Raw genomic sequence first — 12,165 nt, 5'->3', positions numbered from 1 at the left:
AAGCTTTAACTTTTTTGCTTCAGAAGAACAATTAAATGTGAATTTCTTGCACTGGGCCTGTATCATAAAGTCTACACTTGACTTATCTGCATAAATTAGTGTTCAAAAGTCTGATTCACAGATGCACAGGTTCATATATGGAATGTTCTTCCGATTCCCCCATGAAATCCCAAATGTATAGCAGACCTCTACTAACTCATTCCTGTACATATTTCCCAAGCTTTTGGTCAAAAACAAAGATCTCTATTACCATATAAGTAATTATCTTATTAGAGACACACGGATGTTTCTCCTAACTGGTTCTTAAGCAGCCAAGACCCTTCTGTACTTCAATTCCATATGTAACTTTAAAACCAGCTTTACCACAAAACACATGATGGACTTGGACAGAAAGTAGTTAAATTACAAAATCAAAAGCAGTACCTGCCTGGTTATTGTGATTTACTCCAAAAGGGTTATCTAAAGATCTTGGCTGTCCAGTAAAGCATCTCAACTAAGCCAATGTGTGCTCTAAGACTGGCACTACTGTGTAACACAATCCCTCCCGATTTACAAAGACATAAGTACTTATTTTACTTACATTTATTCAACAGAGTTAAGGCTTTACTTGATTTGTGGTTTGGGGTGCTTGGTTTTGGCTTTATGTGAATCTTCTTTGAGAGGGTGCTAAGCCAAAAAGGACTGACACCATGCTCCACGAGCAAAGCTTTCCATCACTCTGCTAAGTCACACATGAATTTCAGAAACATAACCAATTTTCCAAGCATCTTGAATATTTAACTCATTTCAAGCACAGAACTTCTTCTAGTCAAATGGTACAAATCTTTAAACTAAATTAGGTAATTCTATTGAGTGTTTCAGAGCTAAGGAAACCAAACTGTGATCTTTGAAGAACACAGAGAATGAGACTCAAAGAAGGAAGATTCAAGAGCAACGTTCACTTAACTCTTTTCGCTGTCTGTGCAAAGTGCCATTCTAAAGAATCAAAGCAAGTTTGAGATTGCATAACAATATTGAAAACCACAAATACAGAGATGACAAAAATGTTCACATCTAAGTTAAAATAACAAACAAATAAAAAACCACCGCAATTATTATATTTCACCATAAACTGCAAAGGAAAGTTACTGTAATAGCAACACGCTAGAGACTAATTGAATATCCATTTTAGCATAAGGCAAAGAGATTATTAAGAACAAAATAAGTACAAACTGCTACTATACTACTAGGTTATCTTCTGACATCTAGTCCTCAACAGCCCAAGTTTTCGATAGTATTTCTACTCCTATCAATGTCAAGATTAATCTACACTAATCTTCCACAAAAACTAACAACTGCTCAGATCAGAGCTATCTAGACCATTTCTTTGTGAAACCAGCATCTACCAAAATATAGTGCAGTGAGTGAATCCTGAATTTGTCACAGCATCAATCCCGCCCTTTCACTGAAGCCCATTGTTTTCACCCCCAAGACCCCATGAGAGCATTTCCATGCATGGTGGGAAAACAGCATGTTTAATGCATGGCCTCAATCAATGGATTTTGGTAAAACTGACATGTAGGACCACTTTCAAAAAAGACAAAAAATATACCAAGTCAGACTTTTAGTGTATATTTAAGTGAAAATTCAAAATTATAGATATAAAAATTATTTTACATACTGTAAAGACTTTTTTTTGATATTTTGGCTAATTTCCTTAAGTGAATGCTTATTTCATATACTTCTACAACATACATACGTATCAATGCTACAATTTACAAAATCAATTAAAGAGAAAGAAGAAGCCCCTATCTCAGCAAATGAATGTCCTAGGTCCTCGCTTGAAGTTATAGCTAACTCAGAATCCCTCATTATACACGCTGGACTTACATAGCAAAATTTCAGATTTTTCCCCCCATAGAAGACTACTGTAAAGCTTTATGCTATCCCAGGTTATATAATGTAGCTATGTGATTTTAGGAAGTCATTACAGCCATACTATGGTTCCAGGCTAATCAAAACTACACTATTTAGAAGTCTTTGCCAACTATTTTCCTCACATTTCAGATCAGGCCTTAAATACTACACATATTTCCCAGATTTTATTACATCCAAGGGTTTACTCTTATGCATCAAAATACTTTTTGACAACTGTTTACATCAGAGACATATTGGCTTTTTTCTCCTCAATAATCCAGGGCTATGGAGACTCTAATCAGAAGTTATGGCTAAACCTAACCTAACAGTGTAGTACAACTTACTAGAAGCATGTGCAGGAGCACTACAATACTCCTAGAAACAGTAAACAAGTGACTCCTAGAAACAGTTATCTTTTGTTAAAAGTCAACAGTATCATCTAAAAAAAAATTCTTAAATTCCCACTACAAAATACAAAGACGACACTCAAAAGATATTTAAAAAAACCCCATTTTTTACAAATACTCTCATTTGTAGTATTTTTATTTGCTGATATTACAAGCCTTTTTCAAAACCAGAATGCTTCTGCCCTTCCCTTTTCCCTCTCTCTTCCCTTCCCCTCAAATGAAAGATAAGTAAGAACTTGAGCAGCACTGCACATTTACCACAGTCACTCTCAGCCTACAGGCATGAATTTCCCAAGGGGTATGACAAGCCAGGAGACAGATCTTGTGATTTAAGGAAATCCAACAGCACTGTAAAACACTTTATTTCTAACAATATCTGGGAACAATTTAAAAGAAAGAGCCAGAAACCTGATTGTATGGGAGAGGAATAAGCACATGACAGTTTGAACCCAGACATTAAAACATTATCCTCTAACAGTTACACATTGTAAACACACCGCTTCAATACCTGAAGTAACTTCGGGGACTGGAACAACACACTTCAAACCCCCCAAAACAACATTTATAAACTTTGCTCAGTTTATAAGTGATGGAATAGAATTCAAAGGATGCTTCATTTTTAACATGATAACGTTTTATATGAAACACTGCATAAATATACCCTCATATAATCTTTTGTGAGGAAAAAAACATTTGATCTGCCTTATGCTTTGATTACACATACAACTGTCAAAACATAATCCAAACTACCCTAAGGAATTTGTTACACCTCTCATGTGTACAGGATCACAGAAGGTCCATTCAGCTCAGGACAAGCCAAGTCTATATAGTCAAAAGAACCTCCATGCATGTTCGTAAGTATTTTACAAAGCATACAGCTTAATTATAAGCTTGTCAGAACCTTACACGCATGGAGTACACCTACTTGAATTGTTTTAAAGAATACACCATGTAACTATGTTGGCATCAAATCAGGTATGGTCGTGAACTCCATGGGTGCTTAACAACTCACTTATAACACCACTCGCTTTCCATTCAGTACTAACTGTATACAATATACCTTTACATACTTATTCTCTCTATATGTTCTTTTTTACCCTAATTCAATTATTTTCATATTCTCCCCAGTCAAGCATATATTGTTTATATAGCCTAACAACTATGTCATTTCAACACGCTCAATTTCTCAGTAAGAAAGGAGCTAGGAGAAAATTAATAAAGCATTAATAAAAACACAAATTCTGTAGAAATTGAGAGTGAGCAATCAAGGGAATTTGAAAGGTCTAAGACTGACAGAATACAAAACTCAATTTCCTTGAAAAATCTCCAGGTTTCCAAAACATAATGTTGAAAGAAACAAATTTCTCAATGCACCAGAAGATCAAGATGGACTATTAAACCAAAAAGCCAAAGAGTAAAGAATTAAATCTCAACTTACACCATGTCACACAGCCTCATTTGGAAACTTCCAAACTTTCAATTGCAATGAAAGACTGCAAGCAAGAATCTCTTCTAATATAAGTCAGTACTTCAAATATCCAAGAGAAGTACCAACAAAATAATTTATTCCAGCATTTCAGACTTTCAATTCCACTTTTACTAGAAAAGAAAGTACTCCTCTCAAACATTACTGGTAGGAAATTAGAATAGGTGAGAACAACTCACTAGAGCTACCACCTGGATGCCTCCTTTTTATTCCAGACAGACAACCACGGCACCTGGATGTACAGATCTGGTCCTTCAGTAGCAGTTTCTACACCTCAAAACATGATCCACATGGAAGGTATTTTCTACTCAATTACCTCCTATTTTTCACTAGTAAATTAAAAGTAGTAGTGCTATTTTGTCTATAGTTCAATACTCATGTTATGCATTCACAGAAAAACTGATTTTATGAAAAGCTAAACATGGACACATGTACTTGCAGCTCTAAAAAATACCCAAACCCCTAAATCTAACATCACAGTCCCATCAACAGCTTGTGAAACCACAACCTCATTTGAATCAACTACCACCAAAAGCAAGAATCCTACCTTCTCCCTGACCCCAACAACTTGTTCCTACTCTGTCCTCCTAATTCTGTATTGTTACAAGCACTTATGCAACCACATGCTTTGGTACAAGTCTGAGTGAAAAGATGTAGCTCATTGTTGTGTCAGCTTAGCTTTATCCTGGTTAAGTTCCCAAGAAAGGTTTGTGAATTGGCTACCTTAACATCTGTTGCACAAGTATTACAGTGACAGAAAAACAGAATGCAACTTGATTTGCTTGAGAAAACATGGCCTGAAGCACCAGGAAACAGAAAGCTTACTTCCATACTGGTATTAGTACATGTTTCAGAGATCATGCAGGTGATTGCATTTCTCTTTGTACAAGCCCTCAGTTAAGGTAAAAACCTAAGTGTTCTGCTACAAATGAAAACTGTGTGATCCCAAATTAGTTAAAGATATCAAAACTTATCTAAGAGGTATACTAAAGCTTCCTTACATTGCTGCTTACTTACTACAAAGAACAAACTAAGTTTCAACATATTCCTTTCTTTCCATTTTCAGCTTTCCTTATTTTTTCACATATGTTACAGTGGCAGAATGAGTATTACAAAAAACCCCCAAAAGTACAAAGAAAAAAAAGAACTGGAGTCAGCTGTTCGGAGAATAAATATGAAAACCATTTCAAACAGGGTCAATTTACTGAAGTTACTGTAATCAGATATCTTTACTGTTAACAGGTTATCTTTCATTGTAAGTTTGTCACTATGGACATGTTCCCTAAACCACTAATCCAGTCAACTCCAGATGTCAGTTCTAAACTTTAGAACACGGTCAGACTTCAGCCTTACTTCACTGCTATAATGCTCCACACATCTTTTATCTGCTAATTCCTGCTGCAACTAAGTATTATTGAACACAAAGGTTGTCTAAAAACATTATCACAGCTAATGAAAGATTAAAACCCCTCTAATTCACAAACAACCCATTTTTCTTATATCACTGTGTCTTCGTCTAATCTACTAGCAATTATATTAGACATGCAAGGTTAGCTCAGAACCCTAACATTTTAATACAACGTGGCATTTGTCTGTACGAATAAATCCATTTTTTATCCTACCAGTTCCTACCCTTCTTTTGAAGTAGCCAAAATTACAACAGCGAAGGCAAGAAAAGTGAGAGAGTAAAAAACTGAAAGGACAAGCTTGTGAAATAAGTTTAGACTAAATTTTACAAGTGGAAAAATTTATCTTCTGACTGCTAGAATATGACTTTCAATCCTATTTTCATTATACAGTTGAAACAAAAAGTCATAGCACATCTATAGTATTTACTTGTTTCCACCATGAAAAAATTCTCAATTACTAGCAAAAAAGTTTCAGAGTTGGTCAAAAAACCAAAGTGGACAATGCTTCAAGAGTACTTACAGACTCTCTCCCCTTTCTCAACGAATTCCTGCCTCTGTCAGTTTTTAGCTACTGTCCTTCCCCCACACTACTATATTCCTCCTTGTTTAGTTCCAGCAACCAGGGGGGCTAGGTGACACTTTCCTGTTTGGAAAACTTAGAAAGTACTAGGACAGTGTTTCTTAGCATCTTCTACACATCCCAAACATAAACAACTAAACATACACCACCAATTCCCTCTTAAGTGCACTGCAAAGGCCAAAGCCCTGACTTTGGGGGGAAGAAGGCCATCCCACATTTTTAAACACTATAAAACTGTTTATAGGAATGAGTTCTCCCTCCTAGATATACCTGGGGCTGTCCATGCTTGCCAGCTAAAGTTTGGTTTTTGGCCAGTATCCAAAACATCATCAAGAAGGTCAAAAATTTCCCAGATGCTGTGTACCAAATAACGCATCCAGGAAGAAATGACTGGTTCTTTTCTCCTGTCAGATAGAACACCTCAGCCACTGTGAAACATGCAGTGCACATACACAAAATGAGTCACTCAATTGCTCAAGCCCCATTTACTGCACAGCTACCCATCCCACCCAGGAGAAAGATCATCCATTAGACTGAAGTGGCACACACTGAAACACAGCAAGAGAGATTACCCTCAATATGCACCCAAAGTTCACCTAAGTTATTCCCTCCACCTGTGTGACATGTATTCCTTATGCCATGTTTTAGATACCTCCAAATATTCTTTTAATTACTCCAGAGGAAAGATACATCATATATTTCATACATCCAATGGCTGAAAAAGGCTCTACCACATCAAGCGCCAAATCAGTTATCAAGATTAAAGCGCTGTAATGTAAAGAGAACACAAGAGAGCAATTCAAAGTGAAGTTATTAGATGCTGATGCTCAAAACTACGTAACCAGAGAGCAACTAAGCACCTGATGTAATAAGAACAGAGCAACTCCAATGTACTTTTTTTAAAAAAAGCAAGCATTTTATATAATATGATAATTTTTTGAAACTATGTATAAAGAAATTTATAAAATGTATAGAATTTCTCCAAGGAACTGAATTTTACTTTTTAAATTGATGAGCTATGTAAATATTACCATTACTGTAATCCTTAACTCTCCTTTATTCAACTATACTTTGCACAAACCGCTTATATACAACGCAAGTTCACAAATCAGCATCTGACAGAGAGCTGAAGCTCATCCCTTTCTGCACTATTTTGCAAAATGTAATGTAAGGGGTGAACTGTGTGCAGTGACATTTCCCTGCCTCTGTGAATTCTAGGTATGCAAAACAAGACATTACAGACCAAATCAAGTATAAGTTATTTCATTTGTACTTAAAAGATGACTGAGTTGTGACATGTTCTAATGCTTTCAGAAATTAAAGCATGCTGCTCCTCAGATTTAAGCTAGGAAGCATGTTCCCACTGCGTATTTTGAGTTGTACAAATCCCCACATTTACTGCTTGTAAACCAAGTTATCAAGCTGCATTCATCATTTTTTCCACCTCCATTTTAAGTTTTATGTTTTGTGTTGGTTTCTGGTGACTCAACATGTAAATCAAATGATGACTGAACATCAGATGAACAAAAAATGTTTTAAATCAAGTATACAACACAAATAAACGGTAATAGTTTAAAGTTTAACCCTCATTTGTAGATAACTCCAATTATAAAACTTTTAATAAAGCATTATAAGGAAGCACTCCTTTTACTTTATACTTGCCTTGACCACATGCAGTCCCCAAAGCTAAAAAGCCCTCCTTTAATGGAAAGACAATACTCAGACTACAGTAATAAACTTCTCTTATTCTTTTATGAATGGGTTTAAAAATATAACATGTTCATTTTTCTGTTTAAGAGAACAACCAGCCAGACAACAGTTAACACAACTTTTAAATTTGTACTGACGTGACTGACAATGAGAAAATAAAGCAAATTTTCCTAACAGAGGAGTCATATGTCACCATCCATTTCTCTAAGTATAACTGAATATATCACAAACATGTTTTGCAAGAGATCAACATATACACTGTGAAAAATCTCAAAAAAGTGAAAAAGTGAAAAATCTCAGAAAGCATCAAGTAAAAAAAATATGACGGATAAGGTGACTTCCCACATCCTATGACTATCCAGTCTCAATAAAAGCAGTGTTGGAAGAGCATTAAAATCGCTAATGCAACTCCTTGAATTCAAAACTTACTCCTTACACATTCCCACAGCACCCCATGAAAAAGAAAACTTCCAAAGGAAGGCCAAATGACCAATCCCAATTGTTTATATACACTTGACAGGCAAAGCGTTCCTCAACTTTAAAACACCAGTCCATCAAGAGCAATGGATAGGCACCATAAGGACAAATGTTTCACATGTTCCTCCACAAAACACAAGTGAAGCTGGCATTACATCACTATGCACACTCTATAGCTCAATTAGACAGAAATCCCATTTCCCATTCTTACCAGTACCTTGAGATAATTAAAGAAACTCCAGAATACAATCCAGCTTATTCCTCCCTTATTTATCAGCTTTTTTCAGGATATCATCATCCTCATTTATTTGCACTACTTCCATGCACAGACTGCTTTCTTTTAAAAACCAGACAGCAAGCCCATTTTTACAAGCAAAGAACAAAACTTTTTGATACTTCTGAGCCTTTCCCTGTATTTTTTAATAACTGCCTCCTTTCTTATAATATAACTTCTACAATCAACAGAAGAAAGCAGTTACATCATCTGAAACATCTTTATTTCATTGTCTGGCTAGTATCTTAAAATTTGGTTCCAAAACTGCACTACCCACTTAGGACATAACTCGTAACTCTCAAATTCTCATAGACTGAAGCTGCTCACAGTAAAGAGTGAAAGGGATCCTGAACCCATTTACTTCTCCTGAAGTGAGAAATGTCAGAATTTAAGATCCAAGTAATACATGGTCTACCTGAAACTACTTCGTCACTAGAAAGAAGAAAAATTACTAAGGGTAATTTATAACTTTGTATTTTTGTACTGAAGCTGTGCACATGGAGCACAGTTTGCTGCTGAAAGACTTGGAATGTCCTCAGGTATCCCTCCAAACTACTCAATACATTGCTATGTTTTAAGAGCTAACACTGTCCTCCCAGGCAACAGAGAAATAATCATGTCAGTTCATATTTCTATTGGAATTAGCTCCCACGGAAGTACCTTATTAACTACACTTTACTCATGATTCAGAGAATGATTTTAAGCTTGTCTCCAACACTGCATGAACACATGGAGCTAGACAGGTCCACAACCTATGTAACTGACTTCTCTCTCACAGCTCTTCCTAGAAGCAAGCTTAGCCAGAAACATTATACAGGTACATCTGAGAGAACAGCTGCTGTATCTACAGGCTGGCTGCATTATATAAGAACTAGTCCAAATCCAGCAGGACCAATACTGAATCTGAGCAACTGGGCCTTACTAGACAAAGCTGGGCTTAGCAAGCAGTTAACACTGATCAGCTCCAGGTGAAAAGGCAGGTATGCAGCTACAAAGTCCCTGAACAAATGTAAAGAGTTAACTGTATGCACTAGAAAACTTCTGTTTCTCCCACTGAAATAGAACTGCTCCCATGCATTCATTAAAGTTCTCCTGTCCCATATCCCTTTGCATTACCATTATTTCTCTGCTACTATGGAGTACTGATCTAATTCCTGTGACAGCTTTCAATAAAAAATGCAAAATAAATAGCAAATTAACAGCTCTTTGGAAGCCCTTTCCTGCTATAAAAATATGATAAATTCATAACAACCTGAGAAGTAAAAAGTACAGCAAAGCAAACACCCACTTCTGTGTCTACATAACAAATTCTAACTCCCATTTTTTTGTCCTGTTACAGATAGTCACTTCTTTTTTAACTTGAGTGGAAACTGTTTTGAAAAGAGGAGGGGGAGGGACAAAAGAAAAAATGACTTTTACAGGCCCCATGCAACAATGCGGGAGTGTTGTTTCAAAAGAAGTATGATAAATCAAGTTTTAAAATAAGAAGCTGACACTACTATGTTAATCCAGAACCACCGTTTACAGTTCAGTGCCTAGAAAAGTCTTTTGTGTAGAGGCTCTAATCTACCTCTAGGGATTGTTGTTTAATAAAGCATATACGGCTGACTAGGTATCAGCTCACAATGACCAGTTAAAATCTTCCAACGTGCAATTACTGATGCTCAAAGTAGTTCATTTTGTATCAGCACTCTACCCCCTTATTTGTTAAGTGTACATCCTACCTTCACACCAACTGCAACATCAGTGACAATGCTGTAAAAAAAGAAAAAAAAAAACAAGAACATAAGTTAACCAATTAATCCACATAAACCAAACTTTTCAATGTATTGCAAGGACAAAATAATGAGGAAACAAAGAGGCAACAATTTCCCTGAGCAAGAAACTATATTCAGAGAACATATCGATCTGAAATACAAAAGAAACTTTAAAAAGCCACGGAGCTCCCAGAGCATACAGGCCTTTCTTAAGAGTACAAAGTTTCAAGAAAATGTTACTCCAATGCAGCACTGCCAGGAAATTTGTTTAGGAAACTTATTTAGGGTTTCTGGACTACATGAGATAGACAGGGTGGAAATAGAGGAATTTAAAAGTAAGTACAAAACTTCTCACACACCTCTATTAACAACCAGTTCAGCAACATAGCTAAACCTTTGTCTGTCCTACTAGTTAAACAGCAGAAAGCAATATTTATTTTTTTTAATTAGCTTGGAAAAATCCCCAACACATTGGTAGCTATACCTATATGAAATTTAATGAGGTACACCTATGAGAAACGCTGCAACAGGTATGTCAAGGAACATCCTTTCCTTAGAGGTTGTGACATCATCACTCACAGTGTATACCATCATCCTAAAAGAAACCTTAGTCCACAGACACACACACACAAAAGAATATGGGAGAGCATTCCACAGTGTAGTACTCATTAGTGACAGTAGTTCTCAGACAGGATTTGTAACTCCCACCATTATAATCACAACCATAAAAAGCCTTTGCAACTCTCGCAGTTGAAAGGTTATATGCTTAAAGCATGCCAAAGAGACGGCTTCTCTGTTTGAAACAGAGCGAACAACCCAATAGGAGATGTGGAAGCTGAAACTGTTGTATTTACACTGACAAAGGCTTCAGCCAGCAGCCCCATTTTCCAGATTCAACAAAAAGCAGGCCTGGCGTGTAGTGCCTGCCTATCCCAACCCTTACTGTCCCATATGGCAGATTCTTTCCAACCTTCCCTTCTTTGGTTTTTACAGCCAGTCAACTGTATATACAAAGGCATCTTTCCACCTGGGGAGGGGGGGAAGCTGAAAGGGCTTATTAGGCAGTTTCTGAAAACAAAAGAGCTCGACATCTGGCTCCTGCTGGCATCGCTCCTCCCCTCCAGCCAGCTCCAAAACAAACCCGAGCCCTGCAGCGTGCCCCTCCTCACCCCTGGCAAGGGGATAGATGCCCAAGGCGGGGGAGATGGAGAGAGAGAGAGGCTCTGGGGGGCAAAGATGAATGTAGATCGCGCTCCTTCTTCTTACATCGAGACGCGGCGTCTCGGGCACTACACTCAAGGAGGGGACGGCCCAAGGCCCTCAGCGATTTGAACGGATTACCCTACAGAGGGGCCCGCCTTACGGAGAAACTGAGCCCCTCCTGCCCCGCTCCCAGCCTGTGTGGGGCCTCAGGTTTCAGCTGTCCCGCGGCGGGAAGCTCATCGCTCCCCACACCCTCGGAGACACCCGGCACCGGGACAGGTCCCACCACCGACCGGCAGCACAAAGCACGGCAGTGCGCTCGCTCCCAGCGCTCCGGCGCCCACTCACCCGTCCATCGCCGAGCAGGACAGAGCGCGGGCAGCGGGACAGGAGCCGCGCACGGGGACGCTGAGAGAAAATGGCGGCCTGGCCTGCACGGATACCGCCGAGCGTTGCCGAGTGCCGGGCTCCGCTCCGCGTCCCCCTCCGCTACCGCGCAGGCGCCGGCAGGATGCGCATGCGCCATGCGCACCGCTGAAGCTTTTGCCCTCAGCTGCCGGGCCCGAGCCGGCCCTGGAGGCGGTGCCAGCCTGCCCCGCCTGGGGCGGGGGGCGGCAGCGGCGGCGGCGGCGGCGTGTGCCCCGCCCGGGCCCGCCTCTCCTGCCTGCCCTGCTCCCGCGCCGCTTCGGGAGTGCGCGGAGGGCCTCGTAGGGCGGCGCGGAGGTGGCTGCGGGCGGCCGGGGTTCCTCAGTCTGTAGGCGCTCTCAGCCGCCCCGCTCGGGCTGCGGCTGTGCCGCCGGACCCCACTTGTTGAAGTGAGAGAGTTTCCGCACTTGCTCCCAGCGCTTCCCAGCGCCGGGAACCCGGCCCTTCCCCTCTGGGAAAAGGTTCAGTGGGGCCCCTGCGCACCCTGCTCTCCGCGGAGGTCCAGCCCCGGCAGGGAGCCTTGTCCCCATCGCTCGCTGC

At 39.5% G+C, this 12,165-nt stretch overlaps 1 protein-coding gene across 9 annotated transcripts in view; it reads right to left on the bottom strand.

Annotated features, from left to right (window-relative positions):
* The window catches only part of PTBP2 (polypyrimidine tract binding protein 2), a 44,825-nt gene extending 33,115 nt beyond the window's left edge, over positions 1 to 11,710 (bottom strand). For 3 of the 9 annotated variants that reach the window (XM_040072740.1, XM_040072742.1, XM_040072746.1), the window contains exons 1-2: positions 11,548 to 11,710; positions 9,964 to 9,994 (exon numbers count right to left, since the gene is read on the bottom strand). In XM_040072740.1, the coding sequence (XP_039928674.1) occupies positions 9,964 to 9,994; positions 11,548 to 11,555 (39 nt within the window). In that variant the 5' untranslated portion in view covers positions 11,556 to 11,710. The remainder of the gene's footprint in view (positions 1 to 9,963; positions 9,995 to 11,547) is intronic. The other 6 variants (XM_040072739.1, XM_040072745.1, XM_040072741.1 and 3 more) reach the window with 5 other exon arrangements.
* Positions 11,711 to 12,165: the final 455 nt, after the last annotated feature.

This window comes from Hirundo rustica, chromosome 9 (genome assembly GCF_015227805.2).
Source record: "Hirundo rustica isolate bHirRus1 chromosome 9, bHirRus1.pri.v3, whole genome shotgun sequence".
In the NCBI taxonomy this organism is placed as follows: Eukaryota; Metazoa; Chordata; class Aves; order Passeriformes; family Hirundinidae; genus Hirundo; species Hirundo rustica.
This window is presented reverse-complemented; position numbering and strand designations above follow the sequence as displayed.